Source organism: Phyllostomus hastatus, unplaced genomic scaffold (genome assembly GCF_019186645.2).
Source record: "Phyllostomus hastatus isolate PE091 unplaced genomic scaffold, TTU_PhHast_1.1 phas_contig_113, whole genome shotgun sequence".
Taxonomy (NCBI): domain Eukaryota; kingdom Metazoa; phylum Chordata; class Mammalia; order Chiroptera; family Phyllostomidae; genus Phyllostomus; species Phyllostomus hastatus.
In genome coordinates this window covers 13,652,919-13,677,458 of record NW_025333530.1, presented here as the reverse complement: position 1 = coordinate 13,677,458, position 24,540 = coordinate 13,652,919, and the positions used below count along the sequence as shown (strand labels likewise).

General features: G+C 48.9%; 1 protein-coding gene across 1 annotated transcript in view; it reads left to right on the top strand.

The window, feature by feature from the left end:
• Window positions 1-24,540, top strand: part of DSCAML1 (DS cell adhesion molecule like 1) — a 347,817-nt gene that overhangs the window by 277,591 nt on the left and 45,686 nt on the right. Inside the window, exons 12-14 of the mRNA XM_045838761.1 lie at window positions 17,801-18,000; window positions 18,504-18,600; window positions 19,191-19,319. Of these exons, the coding sequence (XP_045694717.1) occupies window positions 17,801-18,000; window positions 18,504-18,600; window positions 19,191-19,319 (426 nt within the window). The remainder of the gene's footprint in view (window positions 1-17,800; window positions 18,001-18,503; window positions 18,601-19,190; window positions 19,320-24,540) is intronic.

Here is a 24,540-nt window from a genome sequence, read left to right as displayed (position 1 = left end):
AACCTCTGGCACTCCTTCTCAAGGGAATTTCATACCACTCTAATTATCACTTATGGGTAGAATCTGCATCTTGTTCCTTCTTTTCCTCCCCCTTGTCCTAATTTCAGCTGTGTTGTCATTTTCCTTTGCTTTCTTCCACAATAATGCACATGCATACTCTTTTCCTGCATCTGCTCCTTCTCACAAACACCTCCAGGTCCTATTTCCCACTCCCCTTGCCTCCCCTCTACACTGTCCACTCAATGTCTCTTCACACTTCCTCACCTAGCCTCCTTGCACTGCCAGCCTCGTCCCCTGCCCGCCCCTCACAGAGCCCCCTGTGCTCCCTCACACACTCTCAGCACATTCGGGGGCTCCAAACCCTCACACACGTGTGCTCCTTCAGATGGCCCTTTCCTTACATCCTTTCTCTGTCACAAATACCCCTTCCCTTCTAGACACCCCCCTACTTCCCTGTGACTTGCTCAGGCATGCTGTAGGCCTCTGGGCTACCCCACTTCCACCAGGAGCAGAGGAGGCAGGGCCAGGGCTTTGAGGCCTGAGGACGGTTGATGTGGATGGCTGAACATGGCCAGGGCCTCTGACTGGGAATGGAAGGCCTGACTGCCTTTCTGTAGCAGCCTGAACAATGCTACTAACCACTGGGAGGTGCTCATGTGACAATGTGACAAGGTGGATGGGGTGGGGCAGGAGTGTTCCTGATCTCTGTGAACTCCCATTCTGCTTTCTGCTGCTTTGACACAGGCATTCTCCTCCAGGGAATTCACCTCAGCTCCTCCCCTTGTACATCCTCCCCCTTCCTGCTGTGCCCTCTTCTTTCTTTCCTCCTCCCTCAGTTTTTCCTGGTTTCCTGAACTCTGACTTTGATTAAAAGAGCACAGATAAGGACATAGGGAAGGACCTTTAGGACCCAGTCATGTGAGTCACCAATGGGATTGCCAGGGGAAAGCTACTCCTAGCCATACCCAGTCCATCGCATCTTGGACCCCTGTGGGGTCCAACACCCCACACCACCACTTGCAGAGGTGGCCACAAAAGGACCTGCCATCTGCAAAGCCAGTTTCAAGGCTTGTCTCAGTGCTTCTACCACACTGGGGAAAATGCTGACTCAATACAGCTCCTCCTTGTCAGACTGCATACTTTTGTGAACTCTCAGAAGGCAAACTGAGCTAGTCCCCACTTTGGCCAAATAGGAATAAGAAAGTAAATACTATATCAAAGAGACATACATTGTAAAAAGCATCTAAGTGTCAGATTAGACATTTGTGGTTGACCTCTGTTGGGACATTTCCAAAGATTGACCCTCCCCCCACCACCACAGTTTCCCATGATAACTAACAAGTTCTCACTGAACACTCACTAAATAGGCCTATAAAATTCCATGACTAAGAGCATGGACTTTACAACCAGAGGACCTGGGTTCAAATCCAAGCTCTTCCACTTAGTAGCTATGGGATCTTGGACAATAACCTCTGTAAGCCCCAATTTTCTTCTACGTAGGTTTTTAATTCATTGGTAAAGTTTAAGTGAGGTATACATTTATAGCAGTTAACACAGCACTTGGAATGAAATATTCAATAATCAGCAATCACTAGGGTTAGATGCTGCAAATTTAGTGATGAGTAAAATGAAGTTGCTATTCTCAGGGAATTTAGAATCTTGAAGAAGAGATAGACATATACCCAAAACAAGTTGAATATACAAAATAGCAAGTGCCTTTAAAAGCTATAAACAGGGTGATACAAAGAAAGCCAGAGATGAAGTAACCAGTTTTAGCTTTGGAGCCAATAAAAGAATGTCAAGAAAAGTTCCACAAATATAATAGTTGCTAAGTAGTACTTGAAGGATGAGGAGGATTCTAACAAGAACCAGTGGGGGCAAAGTTCATTCCATCCCATGATGAGGAGGAAGCATGACAAAGGCATGGAGTTAGAAGAGGCCACGAATGTCATCCAGTGAGGTGGTGTCAAAAGGAGAGTGAAGGGAAGGTGGACAGGGAGAATAAATGTGAGGTTCTTATGAGCTTTAGAAGCTAAATGTTGTCTTTCCATGGATTATTGATTCTTGACATATGGTACCAAACGTGAGTTCCAGGAGCCCCAGAGTCTGATGGGAGTTGGGATTCCAGAACTAGTTCTTGGAGAATTGCCATGAGGAACCTTTGATCAGGGCCTCAGATTGCTAAGACAGTGTTAGAGTGGGAAAGTAGTTTTCCAAAGTCACTGGACATCATTGCTGGCAACCAACCAAGCTGCATTGGACCCCACTTCTTTCTGACCCCAGCCTGTTGGTGTTGGCTAAGCCCATGAGTGCAGCATTTAGCCCAGTCTTGCCACCATCACAAGTACAGCACTTGATAGTTTATAAAGCTCTTCCCATACCTTGCCTATGAGGATGGCAGGCTGGGTCAAGATCATTGGGTGATAGAGTCCTGGGTGAATTGGAGTTTATGTCTGTGGACTCATGGTTTGGTTGAAAAAGCACATAACAAGAGACAGAAGAGGGGATGCTCATTCCAGCTCAGTGACGTGCTACACAGTAATGTCCATCCCTTCTTTTCTCTGGGCCTCAATTTCCTCATCTATACAATAAGAGGACTAGATTGGAACCTAGTCCCTAGTTGATCCCAAGGTCCCTTTCAGGGCAACAGACTGCTTCCTAAAACTTGGTTGAAAATAATTGTAATTAACAAGAAAACACCACATCCACAGGACTACTTTTATCTTCCTTTATAAAATGTATTAAAAAAAAACAGATAATGACCAAAAGGAGGAGGAGGGCATTCCTCCTCCAGTTGACACACAGGGGAAAAAAAATAAAACATCTTCAAAGAGAATGCTTCACGGCAGGCAGGCATGAAGCCAGGCTGTTTAGTCTGGGGTAGGAGGAGCTGGCTATGCTTTGATGCTGCCCCTGTGTGGCAGTACCTCTCTAGACAGGGGTCCCCCTTGTGTAGCACATTACCTGACTAGACAGGTGCTATTACATCCCCCAAACTCCCCTCTGCTTGGTGAAAACTCCAGTAATGGGGCCAAGGCAAAGCCTGTGGCCAATTGAAGCCATAAGGGCTCTTTGTTTGGTCTGAGCTTTGATTTGTTTGTTTAACAAAATGTCAGGCCAGTTAAAGCCAGATCCAAGAGCCCTCTGCAAGCACACACCCAGCTGCAGAGTCACAGGAAGGCAAGAGGGAGGAGAACAGAGTCCAGTGAGGATAGGGGGACTAGAGGGAGCCTGCCCAAGCAGAAGGAAACCCCTGGGTAGACCAGATCACTTGCCAGCAGTTGTCCTTGGTGCAGAGGTCAGGAAAGGCAACTGTGTATCTTCTGACCTGAGGTGGTCCCGATTTCAAGTTTGCCCAAAGGAAACTCCTCCTTATCAGGCAGAAGCAGCACGTCCCTTAGATCTAGTGACTGGGACTTCTGCTCTAGCCTCTTCTGCCCTCCTCAGCCCCCACCTTTCCCACACATCAAGGAGCCTACGGCCAAAGAAAATGGCTGCCCAGAGCCTACAACTCCCTTTCTAGACCATGTTCTGGAATTCCTGCCCTAATTCCCTGAGCCAACTTCTAGGACCTTCCAAGGCCTCTTCCCCCATCTGTCTTCCCAAGGGTGGACACTAAGGGGTGACTTGGCAGGGTATACAGATGGAGACTGAACTTGTGGATCCAGATGTCTACACACATATTCATAAGGGTCTTTTCAACATACAGATGAAACTGAGGCCTAGCAGCTAGCAGCTAGGCTCAAAGTCTTCTGGTGTGTTCCCTGGTGGTGGGCCCTGTCTCCTCAGCAGACTGAAGCTCCTTGCAGGCTGGGCCAGTCTACCCTTTCCTTTGTGGAAATTCCAGGCTTTGGCACCTGCTCAGCACAGGCCTCTGCCCACTTTGGCCTGCCTTACTGGGGACAGACAGGCTGACTGACCCCCAGTTTGCAGGTTTAGTCTAATCACATACGAGGTCACAGGTTACCCCTTTGGCACACACCTCTGCCTTTATGAGTCCCCTTGACTGGGGGAGGGCTGGGTGGGACAGTCCATCTGCTGGATCTACACAGAGTGGGTAGAGGAGACAGGAAAGCAGAGTGGCAGGCTGCAGAGCAAGGCTGGGGCCTGGGCTCTGGGTCATCCTGTACTGGGGCTGACACTGGCCCTGCCACAGCTGTGGAATTTGGGGCAAGTTACTTGCTGTCTCTACTTGAGTGATGGTTATTGATTGGCCTCACCTCTCCAGCCTCAGCGGGGGCTGAAAAAGCCCCACCCTGGCCTGCACCAAACTGGGGGTCCCCTCTACAAGCCTGGAGCCTGCTTCTACCAGCCTCTGGTGAAGAAGGGAGGGGAGGGGAAGAGGTAATGAGCCATTGCCATGATTTCCATGGAGGTGGTTATCCAGCTGCCTCTTTGGCTTTTTTTATTTTCAGACTGCATAGAGTAGGGAGCAGCACTTGTTCCCCTGCTTCATCAAACAGAAACGAGCAGAGAGCCTGGAAACATGCTGTCAGCAAGCCAGGCTCTGTCCCACAGCCCTCACTGAACCATCACCACAAGGTCTATAGCCATGGGCCAGTCCAGGCTCACCCCACCCCACGCAGGACCCAAGGAAACAGAAAGGTCCCGACAAAAAGATAGATGGCAGTCCTGATTTCTCATCCCGGTGGCCACACTACATCCTGGGTAAACTAGGGTCAGTCACTCCCTCTCCCCAAGACTCAGTTTGCTCCTTTGTTCTGAGAAGTCACAGCCCTTCTCTCCTTTTCTTTTAGCCCCAGAGGCATTCACAGAGCTCAGCAAGTAGGTCGCATCCTGCTGTGCCAATGGAGACTTGGCAGGGAATGTGTTAGCAGACCCAGCACCCACCCATCAGAAGCTAGAGCCCTTGGTGTTTCAGGGTTTTCTAGAAAAAGACAAGTCTGAACCAAAGAAATGTGGCCTATGCTACTCATCTAAAAAGGCCAATGGTATCCATGTAACCTCCATTCCCAATTTAAAAGTGGCTGTCCTGAGGGTCTCACCTGGGCCCTTATCTTCTTAGAGGCCTTAAGCCCGTCACCACCACTTCACCCTCACCCCTGCCATCAGTCTCTATGACCATGAGCACTGGTGACCATGGAGGAGCTTCCAGATGGATCTGGACTCTAAGGTGTCATTCAAGGCTTTTCCTGTATTCAGCTCCAGCCAATCCAATGAATAACAAAATTACATACATCCATATATGCCAACCAAGGAAAAGCTGCCAGTGAACATTTCGAGTCACAAGGACTCAGGGTTATCACTGGGTCCCTCAGCTTCCTATACAAGAAAATACAGACAGGTGGCTCTGACCAGCATGGATCAGTTGGTTGAGCATCATTCACAAAGCCAAAGGTCTCTGGTTCGATTCCTAGTCACGGCACATGCCTTGTGGGCCAGGTCCCCAGTTTGGGGTGTGTGAAAGGCAACTGATTGATGTTTCTCTTACACACTGATGTTTCTCTCCCTCTCTTTCTCCCTCCCTTCCCCTCTCTCCAAAATAAATAAATAAAATCTTTTTTTAAAAAAGAAAGAAAGAAAATACAGGCAGGCAAACAATTAAAGCAGTGTCTCCAGATTCTGCCCTAAGTGGGGAGCCCAGAACTGTTCCTCCACTTATGATTGAATCCCTTATAAATGGTAAGGGCAGAATGAATCACTGGATCAGTCAAGCAATATACATGTACATCCTGAGTAGCCTAGTGTGTCCAGCATAGTGTCAAGGTCTTAGAGAAATAAAGGCAACATTAAGTCACCATTCCTTTCCTCAAGGGACTTTTAGACTAATTAGGAAGCTATAACCAACCTTCAGGAAATAAGGCAAGATCATGTGCTGAAAGGTCTGGCACTACATGTGCAGTGTTGGGTTAGAGAAGGAAAAATCCCATGTGGATGGGCACAGGCAGAGAGAGCTTTCTAGAGGAGTGGAACTTGGGTTGACTTTTAAAGAACAGGTAGTGTTTGGACAGGCAAAGGGAAGAAAGGAAGGCATGCAGGTAAAAGGAACAGCATGAGCAAGGGCACTGGGATAGGAAGCCTGTGTGGGAGGCAATGAGAACATCTGATGGGAGGGTGTCAGCCAGGGGTTAGGAGGTATTGTTGGATGTAAATAGTGACACCAAAGTCTGGATATGATACTAGGATCTTGAGCAAGTAATAAAGAGAAAGGGGGAGTCTAAGAGTTATTGTGAAGGAACAGTACCAGCCCAGATGATGGATGGAACAAAAGGAGCAGGGAGAATCAAGGGCTCGAGGCTAAAAGATAACTATGATGGTGTCCTCAATAGAAATGGGTATGTGGGAGTGAAGAGATGGCATGTTTGCTTTGGCCATGTCAAGGGAGGTGTGATGGGGGTGCTCTAGGGCAGCTGACACTGCTTGACATTCGGCCAGGACTTCTACCTAGAGCAGTGTACCAGACCAGAGGACCCTATGGCTCCCACTCACATTTCATTGTGTGGTTGCAGGTGTCCTGTCCTAAGCCAGAAATAATGAAACTGGTGGGTGAAATGTAGACTTCCTCAGAAGACCAAGACCCACACCATCCCCACTCAGTCTCAGGGTGCCTACCTAGGATACCAGGCTTCCCTCTGGGCCCCTTAGGTCTCCAGAGATGTGAGACCTGGAAAAATTAAAATTCAGAAGAAAATTCTTGCCTACCCATGATGCTCATGTCCAGGCCTGCCATTGTTCATTTGTTATTCAGTGGTTACTGAGTACCCACAGAGTACCTATCCCTGGGCCAGGCGCTGGGGTAGAAGTTGTTGTGGGGGTAGCCCTTGCATGCTCCTGTACCTGCTTGCCTACTGCCAGCTTATCCACGGGGCTGGGAGGGTAAGGGGGTGAGCTCCCCACTGAACAGGGTAAGCAAAGTTCATATGACCTCCCACCTTAGGTAGACCCTCCAGTTCCATGGAGGGGAGGCTGTGGTCTGTCTTTCTGGGCACTCTGCTCAGAGAACCTCTGTCATCCACTGGAACTTTGTATTAGTTCCCTATGGTGGCTTATAAGAACAGACAGTCATTCTCTCACAGTTCTAGGAGGCCAGAAATCTGAAATCAAGGTTCAGCAAGGCCATGCTCTCTCAGCGGGCCCTGGGGCAGCATGATTCCTTGCCTCCTCTGGTGACTGCCAGCAGTTCTCAGCGTGCCTTGGACTGTGGGTCTATCACTGCAGTCTGTCTCCACCTCACGTGGCATTCTTCTTGTGTGTCCTCACACCATCTTCCCTTCATGTGCATCTCTTCTCCTCCTCTTATAAGAACACCAATCACATTGGATCAAGGACCCATCCTACTCTCCAGTAAGACATCTTTAATCATGTTGCATTCAGCAAACACGAGAACAAATGTCGGAGACTTTCAGGGTATCAAAGATACTGCTTTATTGGCCAAGTTTAACCTGCACAGGGGCAAACTCTCAAAGTGTCCGTTGACATGGTACCCATAGGGGCTGCAGATGAGAGAGTCGCCCCGAGCGCTCACAGCTAGGTTCTTATATAGGGGTTTTGGCGCAAGCAAGCAAGCAAGCGTTTTACAGAAGCTGATGTGGCAGTTAGCTATTTGCTTACAGAGACTGTGCATGGGAACAGGGTAAAATTCAAATTTTTAAAACTAAACAAAGCATTGCTTATCTAGCATACCCAGGGGAGAATATCTGCACGACACAGGATGTTTGCTCAACTACATCCTACACTCTGTCTCCCTTGTTAGTTCCTTTTAGCTACAATGCGGTTCCTGTTTACTAAGGTCACATTTAGTTCTTAATTTTCTTGTTCCCAACAAATCACATCTGCAAAGACTCTATTTCCAAAAAAGTCACAGGTACCAGGTGTTAGGAATTAACATATCTTCTGGGGAGATGCAATTCAACCTATAACAATCCCTATGCTCAGTGATTTATTACCCATAATTTCATGGTTTCCAGAATTCTGGAAGCTGAAATGCTCTCCTTTCCAACATCCTACAATGCCCATGGCTGAATCCAACCAGTCTCCTAACCAAAAACCCCATTTTGGTCAAGAGTCGACAAACCCAGCCTCTTCTGCACAATGAACTCTAGAGAAGGAGTCAGCAAACTGGGCTGAGGGCCGAATCTGGCCAGCTGGCTGCATGGCTAGAACCCAGCCATGTCCATTCTTCAGCTGCTCTCCAGCAACAGAGCTGAATCTTTGCAGTGGAGACCGATGGCCTGCAAAGCCTCAGATCTTCATCCACGAGCCCTTGGCAGGCAAGGCTCACCAATCCCAGTCCTAGCACAGTGTCCCAGAAGTAACTTCCTAGTAATTAAAGAAAGGTGGCTATGTCTTATTTTTGTTTCTGAAAGGATTCTGGTATTCAGGGTCATTTCAGGAGTTGAGTGTTCGTTCTCTCATCTCCAAGCAGGAATAAAAATATTGCTACCTCCTAGGGTTGGGAATATATTGAGCTAATTCATATAAAGCATTAACCAGGGTGCATGGCACATAACAAGCATTCAATAAATGTTAGGTATTTTAATTATTACTCTCATTTTCTACTGGAGAGAGTAGACCAAAGGCATGGGGAGAACCAGGTCCTCACCTCACCGCAAAATATTCCCTGCCGCAAGCAGCCAAAAGAACTGACTGATCCCGCTTTTACAGCTGGAGGAAGCAAGGACTGGCATATTTGAACATCTCAACTGGGACCTCCATGCAGCAGAAACAGGCTGTAGTCCATGTCTCAAAGGTCCCATCAGGACCAGCACCCCAATTCCCGTCACACACACATACTTCTGGCCAGTTCTGCCCCCATGTGCACAGATAGTGGACAGTGAGGGTGCTGTGGGCCCCCAGCTCCCAGGCCCCACCCCACTAGCTCTCAGAGCTGAAGCTGGTTGCTTCCGCACAATCTAAACTAATCTCATGCCTCAGGTGGAGCTTGGCTAATCAGGAGAGACAAGAAGCCAAAACCAGTGCAATCAAATTAACAATGCCATGGTCCTGTCTCTTTAAGATGGGAAAACAAAGCAAACACCAGAAAGCACTTCCACCATAGCCCTTCCCCCAGGAGAAGCCTGTAACTGGGGCCAGGACTGAACCAAAGAGATTCTCCCACTCCCCCAGGCCCAACACCCCACAATGCCCCTTTGTGGCAGCTTATCTCACACTGACCAATAGGGCTATACAGTCTTTGTCAGGATCTTGTTAACAAGGAGCAGAGACACAGCCTTTGTGCAGACAGAGAGGCCCCTCACCTTGAATGGGCAGCAGGGTAACCCTTTCAGAAACAAAAGGAAATAAAAGCCTTTGAGCTGGGAAGCCCTTCTCCACCTACAAGGTGAGTTTGCTCTCAGGAGCCCTCAGGGCACATGCTGTCCCTGAGAAAGCCTGTCCCAGAAACAAGGAACAGGACTTCCAGAAAACCATTTAAGCCAGCCCAAAAAGAACATCCTTTTTAGTAAAAAGATCTGTGAGACTCCCAAAGGAATTTTAGTTAGCCTCTCGAAAGGACTTCCTGGAAAAGTGACCCTTCCTTGAGGATAGTGAGGAACACCAGAACTTTGCTGCCTGTCTTCCAACCTTCGTGGCTTTGAAGTCGTTCCCAACAGAGGCAGAGGAAGGACCAGAGGACATCTATGAACATGGAAGTGGGAGAGGAGGGTCCTCCAGTCCTGTGATTTTTCCCCCAGGCCCTGTGTGACAATCACCTGGCTAGGCATGCTCTTAAGGAATACTGATGCCCAGGCCCCACCCTAGGCCAATTAAATCAGAGCTCTTAGGGGTGGGGTCTGTGCAAGAAGATTGCTTTAAAAGCTTCCCAGGTGATTCTTTGGTATAGCCAAACCTCAGCTTTCTTCTGCCAGCCACCAACCAAAATGAGCAGGATGGCGTAGTCTCTTGGTCTCCCGGTTTCCAGAGTGATCTTCTTCCCCCTAGACTTGGCTGCACTTCTCTTCAGAAAAGCTGAGCTCTTTGTGCTCCCATTCCTTGGTGCCTGCTCCTCTCTCTGCTGCCCTTTTCTGACCAGTGTCACATGCTGTATAAAACCACAGGTGTCCTGGATGAGTCCTGGCTCTGCTATTTACTGGCTGTGTAGCCTTGAGCAATTTACTTCTCTAAGCCTCAGTTTCCCTATTTGTAAAATGGGAGTGAAAAATAGGGTTGCTGTAAAGAGTAAGACTAGCACATGGTAAGTTCTCAATAATGTAAACTATGCTTACTACATACTCCTGCCCGTGACTGGGTAAAGATGTGCCCCAGGCTTCCCTCTGGAATGAAACGCTCCACTCCCCTTTTGCATGTTATCAGGCCTCTCCCAACAGCCAGTGGCATTCTCATTTTATTTCTTCCACAGTCTCCTTCCCACACACACTGCTTCTCTCCTTTGGGTATTCACAACTGAATCTCCCCTCCATGGGGACTTGGGGACTTGTCAGAAACACCAGCTGAGCTCCAATCACCAGGTGGAAGAGACAGAGTGAGACAAAGACGGAGAAAGTCTGATTCACCACCACCCCCAACTCCTGCCCCTAGCCCTGCCTGCCCTGGAGTGGCTCACCCTCCTCTCCAGCCCTACTCCACTTTCCAGCCTCCCTCTGCACTCCCTTCGGCACTCATCCATGCTATGTCATTCCCACGCAGCTTCCCAGTCCTGGGACAAAGCCAAGGATGGCAGAAAAACCAAGCAGACAGAAGAAGGCTAGACCAAAACCACAGGAAAGGGTGCCTGCAAATTGTCAGTCAGGGGACTTGGGGCTTTGACTCTTTCCTGGCGCTTACCAGCTATGTGACTTCAGCCTCTCTGAGCCTCTGTGTCTTCATTAGTATAGTAGAGCTAATAGCCCCAGACCACCTTAACAAGAGTGAAGCTCCTCACAGAGGATGTTTCAGTGCTTTGAAAACTGTAAGGATCAGCCCAGCCCAGCTTCTAAGGTGGGACCCCAGAGAAGGGGGAAGCTGGAGGAGCAAGGGAGAGGCCAAAGCAGGTGCATAGTCGATATCCATGGGGCAGGGTTGAGGGTCCTAGGGCTCCATCTGCAACCCTGGGAGTTGCTCAGAAAGACTGTGGTTACTGGGGTGAGTGAGGAAGCAGAGCTGTCTTGTGGTGTTTTAAAAGTCTATCAGCCTCTCACATGAAATTAAAATGTAAATAGCAGCTGGTCTGGGCAGGACCTCAGGGGTGACAGTGACCAGCCTGTGAGTAATTTCACAGAGGGGAACCAGTTACATCAGATTCTAACAACTGTCTTGTTTCTGAAGTTGATTTCTTCTTCCTTTGGCTTGCTGTCTCAGGAGGGCTCTAGAGCAGGGGAGGGCTGACTCCACTGCCGCCCACACCTGCTCCTCTCCCTGGTGCCTGCCCACAGGCCCCATCAGAACCAGGAGGCAGAAACCTGGGATTTCTGCAGAGCTATAAGGTAGTGGCCTGAGCACCAAAGGCCCAGCAAGGCTCCTCCTTGCCCTGGAGTGAGTCAAACTGTGGGCCAGAACAGGCTGACCCAGGGCACTGTTGGAAAAGGGCAGACAGGAGAGGTGCCCAGAACTTGGGAGCCTTCTTTCTTTCCAAAATATGTGCTAAGTCCTGGATGGGCATCTCAGTCAACAAGGGAGACAAGATCACTGTGTACAACATGCACGATGCCAAGGATGCTCAGTGTCCAGAGAGGAGAATCACCTGCACTGCCACTGGGGTGCCAGAGAAGGGCCCTGGAAGTCATCAGAAAGCCCCTTTGGTCTCTACCCAAGTTTGCCCCAGTTTGGCCATGCTGAGTGCTGGCCCCATATCCCCAGTGATGGCACTGGGGCTGTAAAACTTTGAACACAGCTGGCCCAGCTCACACTAGGACCTCGCACAGGACCTCCTGAAGGGTCAGTTCACCCACATGGGTGTCCCTGATACCTTCTAGCCTAGCCATTCCCTATTCCCAAGTCCCCAGAGAATCTCCCCTGGCACCCCTCTTTGTACAAAGAAATTAAATTTCCCTGGCTGTTAATTGAATTTTACTGCAGGGAAGCAAAGAAGTTGTGTCTCATTAAAGCCTCCTATGTCCTATTGGAGCAATGTGTTGCCTTTGTGGCTGCTATTAGCATCTGTCATGCAGGACTCAGCCCTGTGCATACAACCCCCTGCCCCCTACTATGCTGACTGTACCCCTAAAGCTGCAATCCCTAACACCATGGAGAAGCCACAGCTTTTTGTTGATGGCCAAATTCCATTACCCAAAGTCAGATACTGTGTACCAGACAGTGAGGGGTGGCTGGCCCCTACAACCACAGTAGTACAGGCCTAAAGAGGGAAGAATTACTTCTGGAAGCCTCCATCCCATCACTTGAAAAAGTGGGGCTAATAAGACTTCTCATAGATGTTATTGGGGCATCGCTTAGCAATAAGCCAAGAGGCAAAAGCAACAAGCTTGTTACCGGCTCCATCACTGGCACAGACCATAGAGCTTAGTTAAGAAAATCATCAGGACCCAGGCTTGGAGTCAGGGAATATAACAGTACCTACTCATGTGAGCTAATTCACATAGAGTGCTAGAATACTGCCAGCACACAATACATGGGAAGTTTCCAATAAACAGTAATCACAAAAGTCTGTGTATGTGTATGTGCACTCCTGCAGATGACTGCATATGTCTCTAGCAAATTCTTGGGATCTGCCTTCAGCCTATAAAGTGCTCTGGGGCACATCCAGGTCTCGATGCAGTAAGGGTTCAATCGTGTTCATTACTTCAACTCAGTGGAGCAGAGAGACCTTGTGGTCCAGAGCAAGGGTGGCAGGAGGTGGGGGTGGAGGGAAGAGATCAGATGCAGCCAGGCAGCCTCTTGTATTACCTCATTAAGGCCCCTTGCACAGCAGCCAGGAGGGCTGAGGCCCCCCAGTTTGTGGGCACAAGAGGGCACCATGGCTCTTAGAGGCCAGGGCAGGGCCATGGTGGGGGCACAGTGGGAGAGTTCTCTATTCTGGTGTTGGGAGGAAGACTATAGGGCAAAAAGAAGAGAGGAGGTAGGTTCTCCTTGCCAAGGACAGGGAGCTAAAGATCCCTATATGCAAGGAAAAATGTATTCTGAATCATAGAATTGCCCCCAAAAACAGTGAGCTGGATTCCCAGACAATCCCTCTCTCCAGAGGCCCAGACACCCCCAGGGGCCCAAAGACAAGGGCCTCTGATCCCTTTGTATGCTTTTTCCCCTTGAATCTTCTAGCTGTCCTGCAGTTCTGGGCTCTTGCTGCTCCCACTGTAGCCCTTTCCCTAAACAGTGAAAACTGCTGGAAAATTCCTTCTTAGGCCAAATAGGTGGTCTGTCCTTCCCACTCCCTGCAAGTTTTCAGCCACTTTTCAAACAGCATGGTTTGAAGTCTGCCCATCTTCCTGGTCACACTCCAGCTGGTTAACATTCTCTATCAAGTAGAGTGCCCAGAACAAGGCAGAAGTCTCATGAGTGATCTGGAGCCTATAGTCCTGAGTCCTGAAGAACTAGAAAGTAGTCCTTGTGTGGCCATACCTCCCACCACGAGTATCACAGCTTTGTGTGTTAAGTGCTGCCCTCTCCCACCTGTCTACTTTTAAGATGCACTGCTGTTTATTAGTGGTGACCATGGGCAAATTGCTTCTCTGTGTGGCCTCAGCTTCTTCATTTGTAAAAAGAAAGATCCTTGTAGATGATCTACACCAGTGTCATTCAATGGACACAAAGTGTGAGCTACATATATAATTTAAAATCTTCTAGTTGCCACATTTTCAAAAAAAGTGAAAAGAAACAGGTGAGTTTCATTGTACTAGTATATTTTATTTATCTTAATATGTCTAAAGTATTAACCTAATATCAATATGAAAATTATTAATGAAATATTTTATATTCTTTTTTCCTCCTATGTTTTTGAAATCCAGTGTGTGTTTTACACTCACAGTACATCTCAGTTCCAACTGGCCATGGTTCAAGTGCCCAGTGGCCACAAGCGGCTAGTGGATGCTACATTGAACATTATCTGGGCTCTGCAACTCTAGGGTTCTGTGATTCTGTGAAACAGCCTGGGCAATAACATCATTAGGTGTGCATGTGTTTATCTGATGTTTTTCTTAGAACAGGAAAGGAGAATGAGAGCCTTGGGTAGGAATTGTTTTCTTGATCACCTGCTATGTGGCAAGCACTTTAAATACAGGGTCTGACAGAAGTAAAGCCTGCTTGAGTGTGGTTGGTAGGGTAATAATATGGGTGTAATAATTTATAGTTTTAATTTGAACATTTCACCTAAAATGTCACATGGTGTGCTTGAGAGTGATATTGGTGTGTTACAGAATTACTTGCTTATGATTTTGAAATAAAAGAGTTTGTGATAAACGGGGGCATTATTTGTGCCAGACCTTGTATCTGGCCCCTGTCTGCCCCCTAACAACTCTTTGAGGTAGACAGCAGGTCTTCATTTCACAGACAACGAGCCCTAGGATTGGGGAAGTCATTACACTGTGTTGAAGGCCACATAGCTGGTAGAGACATAAGTAGAACCCAGGCCTGTCTGGTCCTAAACCTTTCAAGCTGGGCGAGGGTCCACAGAAGCAGTCTCCTCTTCCTCATAGATGGGCTTCCCTGAACCTGCTCTGAGCTGTGGGGCTGAGGAAAAGATCAGTTTGTGCTGCCTGGTGCTCATTGCTATAATAAGCAACCAGGCTGGTGGGAGGGTGAATGGAACCCACCCCAGGATCCAGGGCTCCGAGGCCCGCCCAGGATCTCTGGAGGCACTGTTGTCTCTGGTTCCCCCATGCTGGCTCTTGGAACCAACCTGGGTGGGAAGAAAAGCTCCTTGAGGAGGACTGACATATATGGATGTGCAGGTTGTGAACTGTTCAAAGGTACATAGCTTATGGGGCAAGTGAAGCCTAAAACCCATTCCGTCCTGCACTAGCCAAGTTGTGGCCCCTAGCATCAGGTTTTACCCAACCATAGGGGCACCTTTGCCATTCACACACAATCCTGGGCAGGCTAATGCAGCCCTGCCTGGAGAGCAGGCAGGGCTGTGCTGTGAGTTCCTCACTCTAGCGCCAAGCCTCCCTTCTTCAGACTTACCTATGCTGAGGCTTCACCCTGCTCCCACCCCTTTTCACTCACATACACACCCCTACCGCTACATAAACATCCCCCAGCTCCTCTGTGGTTTCAGCCTCTAAGGAGCAGAACCCCTCTTCCCCAGGAAGACCTCAGGACTCTGCCCACCCAGGAGGCCTGGCCCCAGGCCAGGACCATGTACTGTGTGAGGAGCAGAAACAGCCCAACTGCCTCTCTCCTGCCCCCGCCCCTGCGTTTTAGTCCTCCGGGAAAAATTGAGGCATCTGCAATGCAAAGCCCAACTTGTTGATGTGAAATCTTACTCTATATTCCACCCAGGTTTATATGAGTGAATTATGCAAATCTTTGATGGAAAAATATTCCTGCACACATCCTTGAGAGTGTAAAACCTTAGTTAATAATTCATACTCGGATGTCTCTGACTGCAGGCTTTCTCTTCATTATAACTTGCACCTCGTTATTTGTCTTTCGCATTTTATCGTATATCCTGGTGTGATGCTGTGCATTATAATATTTATCTGCTTCATTATTTGATGAGCTGGGGTTGGGGATTGTGCTGAGATGCTGGTGCAGGGGCCAGGGGCCCTTAATATCAAGTCCCATGTGACGGAAGGCAGAGGGAAGAAAGTGGCTGGCCACACTATGTGACTTCAGGGACACCAGAAACCACCCTCCACCCACCACCCCTGATCCAAATATGTCCTCATCCACTGACTAGCATCTCAGGTCACACCATTACCCGTCCATAGCTTCCTCCCTTTCTCCAAAGGCCTATTGTCCTTAGAAATCAGATGACCCTGGAAAGTTCACTGGGAAGAATGCTTTCTGAGTAAGTCTTTAAAACTAGAGGTAAACAAAGGGCCAGCCACTGAGGAGAGAGGGACACAGTGCCCCAGAGGGAGAGAGCTATGAGGAGAGAGAAGACAGAGCATACTGAAGACAGAACACTCTTGCATACTTGCCCAAGCAGAGTGGTGCCAGGGGTGTGGTGAGCTGGGTCTCTGCTCTGCAGAATTCAATGCGAGGAGGGGCCCTTCCACAATGGGATGTGGGGTGGAAAAGTGTCTGATTCTTGTCATTAGCCACAGCCCTTCCCAGTCTGTGTCCTCCAGCAGGACTGATGGGCACTCCCCCCAGGACAGGTGTCGTTGGGAACCTGTACTTTGAGAGGCAAATTTCCCAGGAAGGTGGTGAGGAAAAGACAAGGACAAGGACAGGCCTCCAGATGCATCAGACCACTTGCCTTCCCAGGACCTGTCTATTGCTTCCTCTGAGCCTTGGCTCCAGCAACCTCCATGCCCAGGTGGCCTCTGTTCTTCCCATTTAAGTCCTGCCATGTCAGCTTGCATTGTACTTAGCATTCTTTACTGGAATTGCTCATTTGTCATCTCTTCTCACCACTGCCGTGAAACTCCCTAAGGTCAGGTTTGTTCTGTTCACCGCTAGCTCCAGAACCCAGCACAAGGTCTGGCACCTCATAAGTGCTCAATAAATGTGTGTTGAATAGATGGGTGATGCCTTCCCAGGTACCCCTCAGTAAAAGTTGATTTTTCCAAAAATGTTCATGAAACACACATCAGATTTTCCTCATTTTCATGTGGCTCATTCAACTGTCATCTCCCCCTCCCTCTTTCCTCTTCCTTCAGGAGGCAAGGACCCATCTCATGTCATGTCTGCCCCCAAGCCATAGGTGTTCAATTCCTGTTTGTTGAATTGGTTGGAGGAGAGAGGGAACAGGATTTCACCAGCAACTGAGACCCTCTTTCCCTCTGCCCCCTGCCCTCCTCCCACTGCCAACCATGGCCCTCATTCCCAGAGGAGACCAGGATGCAGCTGCCTCTTGTCATGGCAGTAGGAGGGGTCTCCTGATGGCCAGCCAGTGCCTTGGTTGTTTCATGATGAATTTCTCAGAGCGGCAATGGGGGTGGAGTGGGGTGGAGGTCTATTAGTGCTGCTTAAGGGATCCTAAGCACTGCTTGCCAGGGCCTTCTGATGTATTTGGTTAGGGTTTCTCAGCTGTTTGGAAGGGTAAACCAACTGACCTCTGTGAAGAAAGCCTGAGCCATGGACACAAAACAGAAGCCCCCGTGCTTTAGGGCAGGTCTGGTAACCTGGGTTCCACAGACCTCCCCCAGGAGGTCCATGGATCCAATTTAAGAGGCCCATGAGTTGGGGAAGGTGAGAAGGATCACATATTTTTCCATTAACTGTTAACTGAAATTTAGTATTTCCTTCCATTTTGAACATAAGCAACCAACCACAGCAGTAAAAGCACCTGTGACTATCACTGATAGAAACCACAGATATTTTCACAACACAGTTGTTGCAGGTATCTCAAAATATCATTATCATCACTATTACCAAACTGTGCTAACATTACCCAGCACCAGATCTTATTTGACAAGGAATAATAAAAACATATATTGATGTGTGATATATTATATCAAAAGTTTGCTTTTGAGGGTTTTTAATACTCATACAGCCATACTTCAATATATCTGGTTTCCTCTGTAATTCTATGTATGATGTGCATTTTAAAACATTCTGAAAAGGGGGTCCACTAAATATAAGAATCCCTGGTGAAGAGAGGCTGCCCTGGTAATGAGTGCTAGGAAGGAGAGGGGATGGGCAAATGGGGTTTCCTGTAGACCCCCTCAACCTTTATTGACCCTTTGCGTGGGGCTGAGGGGCTCTGCCAGGAGGGGAAGTGGGGGTGGGGCCTCTACACAGGCACATGCCCCTCCCCCAGACTAGCTTCTCCCCTCCCCAGTCCCAGCCATGATCACCTCCCACCCCAACACCACCATCGCCATCAAGGGCCATGCGAAGGAGCTCAACTGCACTGCTCGAGGTGAGCGGCCCATCATTATCCGCTGGGAGAAGGGGGACACAGTCATCGACCCTGACCGAGTGATGCGGTATGCCATCGCCACCAAGGACAACGGCGACGAAGTTGTCTCCACACTGAAGGTGAGTGCCCATGCCCAAGTCTCAGGGGACCCTGATTTTCAGAAAGTGAGGATCCCACAGCTATTACATCTGTACCTGCTGGAGGTAAATGGAAACTCTTGGGAGCCCCTCTCCATACCCTCCAAATTACCTCTCCTTTCCTAGCTATTTCCTTCTCCATCCAGGAACCTCTGCCTTAGAACCTCACTATATCCCCTTTCTGACAACCCCAAGCCACAAAATGTATGGAACCCTCAGCCCTTCCCTCTTCCCTGGAACCCCTGGACTCCATTCTCCCTCCCAGACTCCCAGACCCTCTCTGCATGGACTTTCCCACACCTCCATCCTTGGAACTGTCTGGGAACAGGAGCCCTTGATAAAAACCCCCTGTGGGTCCCATCCCAGAAGAAGATGACCTTGCGGATCTCCACCACAGTAAGCCCCCTTCAGGAGACCAACTTTAAAGACTCTCCCCATTTCCTCCTTCTCTCTCTGTCCCCCTACCTCTGCTGGCCACCTCCTAGCTCAAGCCCGCTGACCGTGGGGACTCTGTATTCTTCAGCTGCCATGCCATCAATTCATATGGGGAGGACCGAGGCTTGATCCAACTCACTGTGCAAGGTACCCTCACCTGCTCCACCATTCCCAGCCCCTTCCCAGGGACGCAGGTACCTACTGCTAACTCCACCTCAAGAACAGGGACATTGCCCACACCCATGTGGTGGTGGAAGATTAAAAATTACCTCTGAGGAAAAGCATCTCTACCCCTTCCCTCCTGCCCAGGGGGGCAACAAGAGCCTCTTTAGGCACACTTCAGGCAGCAAGGTTTACAGAAGTACAGGGGTCTGGAGGGTGTGTGGGAAGGGAAAGTCAAGCTGGGAAAAGCCGGGAATTCTGCCTGGGGAACACAAAGACCATCAGCTCCTTAAGAGTCCCTCCAAAATGACAGACATTTTGCCTTCTCCCAGACAAAGGAAGGGAGAGGAGCAAAGCAGAAGACAAGTAGGGCCCCCCGCTCTGCCTGAGCCCTGCCTCTAGGCCTCCCCCAGTGTCACCTTGCCCAAACCCCAGGGTTCTAGGGCCCTTGGGTACACTACAGGTGACACCAATCCCCAGGGGTACAGCAGAATGCTGGTCATCCTTGGTGGTAGACAGGAAGACAAGCTCTCTGCTGCCATCCTCACTTCTGCCCCTCCCCCACCACACCCCAGAGCCCCCCGACCCCCCAGAGCTGGAGATCCGGGAGGTGAAGGCCCGGAGCATGAACCTGCGCTGGACCCAGCGATTTGATGGAAACAGCATCATCACAGGCTTCGACATTGAATACAAGAACAAGTCAGGTACACTGAGCACTGGGCCAACCATGGCCCCTGCACCACCTTCCCTGCCTGGGCCCCTGTGGTAGGACAGTGCCAGGGCCTCAGAGCTGCCATATGAGGCAGACATACTGCATTTATCAGTGCACAGACCCCTGTGACTTCCAAAGGGAGGGAAACTGTTTGAACTAGGAATCTGGGGAGCAGACAGAGAGGGGGTCTTGGCTCCTTCTTTCCAGTGCTTCCCCTGGGCCAAGGCCCACAATGTTGCCTGATTTAAAGCAATTCAAAGGCCCTGAACCTGGGGCTCTGGGCTGTGTCTGTGGGGTCAGAGACATCACAGGTTTGACTGGGTCACCTGGGAACTCCTGGTTTCAGATGGTAGGATGGCTAGGGATTAGAGAGCTGTTCCTTGCCAACAGTGGGTTGGGTTCCTGGGAAATGGGAGTCCCTAGAAGGTTAGATCTAAGTTTCCTCTCCGAAAAAGCCTCCCAGGCCCCTACCCTAGGATTCAAGCTAGCTCCTGTGAGGCTGCCCACCCCTGTGAATCCCTCTGGGGCAAAGTGAATGATGGACCCCTAGTTCTCTGGGGAAATGGACTGGGGTGGCATGGTCAGGTAGAGGGGGCCTCAGAGGGGACAAGAGACCTGGAAAGTGAACCAAGTCAAAAAAGCTTATACTGTGTGACTCTCGATGGTCTGTGACAAATGGGCATGTGGATTGGCTGGCCCTGAGAGAGCAACTAGGGAGCTCCAAGGCAGCAACAAGAAGAAAATACACTTCTCATTTTGGATCCTCTTGTACGTTTTGAATTAGTTATCATAAGCCTGTATAAGCTTTTTTAAATCACTATAAAATAAAACACAACAAAGAGTCTGAAGAACTCAACCTTCCCCATCCTCCTTTCCCTGCCAACTGCTAACTCATGTTTTGGCTACTAGACTGGATCCTAGACTAGGTCCAAGGTTTTGTTTTTTCCCCTGAAGCTTTTCAGATTTTTCCTGTCTTTCTTAGCATAGAACATGGCTGGCTGGCTGGCTGTCCTCTCCCCGAGATTGTCCAAGTCCTAATCCCTGCTGTTTTCCCAGCACCTGGCACAGCACCCACTACATAGTAGATGCTCCACAAATGACCGTTGAGTGAGTGGAAGTGAGACACAGTAAATCTCTGAGCTGTGTATTTACCTCTGGAGAAGCAGGCAGCTCTGTTCAGGGCACTGGGTCAGTCATCTTAGTCACACATTTCTACAAGGAGAAGCCCTGCCCTCAGAAGCTTATGGTCTAGTTGGGGAAAAAAGTCAGGTTGCAGCCAGGCACTCAGGAGTTCACCCTGTGTGCAGGAGGAAAGCTACAGAGGGAAGCAGGGAAAGAGGATGCTGTCCCTGATGGGGATTGTCAGAGGCTGCATGAAGCTGGGTCTTGAAGACTGAAAGGTAATGGGCTTAAATTCAGTTAAGGGGACAGGCAGAGCCTGAGCCAGGCACAACATAGTCCAGCAAGTGGCCTGTCTAGCAGAGGGTTCACAGATTCACTTCTTGGGCCCTAAGACTAGGAAATGCTCTGGGGCCAGGCTGAGAGGGGGACTCTGGGATGAGCCTTTACTTTGTTAGGGAAGGTGTTTGAGAGCCACTGGCAGTGGCTGAATCCCCAGAGAGAGACCAGTGCAGCATGGCACCGTGGAAAGATTCACCTGGCACCTGTGGGAAGGAAGGGTACATAGGACTTGAGCACTAGGCTGCTGCAGCCCTGCAGCCGGGGCAAGGGGATGAGAACAGGACTTCAGTGGAGACATGAGAGAGGGGGAAACAACTATGTCCATCTCACACCTTAAGACTTTTTGAGTCTGGGCATGAGCTTCCCAGAAGCCAGACAGGAAGGGATGCATTGGTACACAGGCCCACATCTCTGTGTGTTGTACTGACAAGGATGGCAGGGCTCTGCTCACACCTCATGGCAGTGGGTACCTGCCTGTCACTTGCACCCCTTCCCCACTGCTCTTTGTAACTGCCTCCCTGCCCTCCCCTCCTATGCTGCATGCCTGCCCACTCCCCTTCCACTGACCACTGTCTAACATGTGGAAACCTTTCCTGGGTCCCCATTCATCAAAGCAAAGCTAAAACTATCACATGTCTGGAGAGCAATGCAGAAAGAGAGGTGGGAAGGGAAGATGCAATTTTCAGAGCATTTCCACATCTTCCTTCAATCCCCTCTGACTCCCCTGCAGTATGAGGCCATCCCAGAGCTGGGGGTGCCAGGAAGGCTGGGCAGGGTGGAGGGAGAGGTAATAAAAACTCAACCTTAGACTCTTTCTTCAACAAGGGCTTTGCACCTGTAAAAAAAAATAATAAATCGCAGGTTCAAGAGCATAGAGAAGCTGGCTGATCCCATCCCCCACCTTTGGGTGGGGCTGATCCAGACCATCCCACTCACATGGTATTTAGGGAAAGGAGTTCCATGAGAACCACAAGGGTTACCACTGAAGTCAGTCAGAGGCCAGGAGCACAGCACAGCTTCCTCAAGGGTAAGGTGGGAATGCTAATGCCTACCTTGTGGGATAGTTCTGAGAATTAAAGACAGCATCTAGAACAGGGCTGTAATAAACTATTAGTAAATGCAAGTCTTCTCCCTCTTCTAACTAAAATACCTCATGTGGCAATTTATAGTTAATCCTGTGGAACTTGCAGGATGAAATACATGTGTCTGTCAGTCAGCAACATGTACTGAGTATAAACTATCTTTTGCAGAACTGTGTAACAGCTATGTGGTAAGAAAGAAAAAGGAATAGGAGACTGTTGCTCTGGGAGCTTACAGTGCAGTTGGAATAAGAACATACAGTGCATACACATGCATCCTTGTGCTTTCAGAACAATTGCAATGCACTGTACAATCATGGATAATACACCACAAACTATATTACATGAAAACTGAAAAAGGGTATCCTAGGAAACAGATAGGTAGCTCAAAGGAAGGAGGGAGATGTACATGTGTGTGCATGTGTATGTAGACCTCTTCCTACATGCAGAGTAGTGGAACAAGAATGATTGTCAAAGCAGAAGACAGGTTGACCAAGTGTCAGAGCTGGGTGATCTTTAGCGAGCTACCTAATGTCTTTGGGCATCTCTTTTTCTATCAGACAGAGAGAGTAATATGTACTCCTCATGGGGTTGTGAGGATTAAGTGGATGTGATGACTTACGTGGAAGTGCCTAGTATAGAGCCTGGCATATCCTAACCCTCTATGGCTCCCCATCCTGTGTCTCTTCTCTCTCTTCCCTTCTTCCTTGCACCCCAGACCACACCTATACTGACCCCCATCTTTGCCTCAACTGTGCCTTTCCCAGATTTTCTGCCATGCTCCTCATCATGCTAATTTTCCAACAGAAATTACCAAGTCTGCCATTTCTAAGCCATCCGCTCATTCTGACTCCTGCTGGCCCCAGGCAGCAGAGTAATAATACATGAATGCTGAATGATAAATAGCAGCATCCACACAAATCTATCAGATGGCACTATGCAGATTTAAAAATGCAGATACCACATTTTGCCCTTGTTCCCCAAGCAAGGAGCAGAAGTGAGTTCTTTGAGGACAGCACTCCAAGCCCAGAAGGCAACCTTGTGGCACCAACGGTCAGCTACCACCAAGTGAGCCAGCTTGGTGTGACATGTCATTCCACATGAGCTGGAGTGTAGCTGTGAGAGGGACTGGTGTTGAGATGCTGTGAGCAGTTGTTGTGATCTAGGGAACCTCTTCTCAGAGCTGCGGAGAGATTGCCATGGGGGATCAGAACCATGGCACAAGGAGGAAATCAGAGGTGCGGAATGGATTTGTTTCCCAAGCACAGGCTGCTGAATGTTCCAGATGTGGCTTTTGTTCATGCTGCTCCCCCTCCACATTGAATGTGTCTCTTGAAAAACCAAAGGTTCCATCCCACTCCCAGTAAGCAACCCACAGAGTAAAAGGCACTGACATCTCCCTAGCCACTGCCTTATTTTTTTAAAAAAATATTTGCCTCATAAACCCTTTGATGAAGAAAGGGAGAGAGAGCCCTTAATGAAATATGTTAATCTGGGTAAGCCAGGCTCATATGAAAGGGAATATTAAAAGAGACAATATTCACCAAGGCCAGCTCAGTAATCTGAAAAGCTAAAAACGAAAGGGAAGAAAATGGGGCACCTGATTTCAGTTATTCTGGGTCAGAGAGATGGCAGTGATCATGTCTGGAAAATCAACCAGAGGCCTCCAGATTTGACTCTGATGCATTAGCCTTGAGGGGTTGTGGAGAGAGAGCTGTTTTGTGCCAACATCAAAGATGATTTGGGAACACAAAGTCAACTCCACCTGCAAAGGACTGGCAAAAGCATAAAAAAGTGGGAGTCACTCTCTGGGACATTTTCCCTCCTAAACCTCCTCTGATTGGCAGCTGAATGAGGCAAGGGAGGGAAAGGTAAAGAGTATTTACTAAGATGACAAAATGCAAAGTAAGTCCAAGTCCAACATAAAAGACAAAAAAGAGGCTCTGATCTAAAACCAACAATGGTTTTAAGTGCCCAACACATGTCAAGCTGGAGAGACATGCTAAGTTTTAGACACAGCTCTTGCCTGCAGGGAGCTTTAAAAAAAAAAAACACTATGCAATGAAGAATGGCTCTAAATTATGTAGGAGTACAAAGAAGGCGATGAAAGATGAAGGTGAAAAGTTATGCCCAAGCCAGATATTGCAGAGCCTGGGTCATGTTAAAAAATATTGTTTTGAGTTTCTGGTCAAGATGCTGGCATAGGTAAACACAATACTCAGAACCTCCCACAACTATATTAAAAACATAACTAAACTCCCAAACAATCATAATTCAGAACCCCTGAAATCTGGCTGAACAGAAGTGCTATAACTAAGGATATAAAGAAAAAGCTACAAGATTGGTCGGAGGGTCAGAAACACAGAACAGGCTGGTCCTAAGCCTATGAATGGCAGTTAAAAATCAGAAGGGATATCTTGGCTGTGGAAGTCCCCACTGAGGAGCAAGAGGTCCCAACCTCACACCAAGCCCCTCAGCCCGAGGTTATAACACTAGGAAGAGAAGTCCCCATAACTTCTGGCTGTGAAAACCAGTAGAGATTGTGGCTGGAGTCCCAGACAGTCCCTCTTAAAGGGCCCACCTGGGCTTACTTGGATTCACTCCCTCTGAGCTCCAACAGTGGGACAGAGGCCTGAAAGTCACCAGGGACATACGGGGAGGAACTGAAGAGTC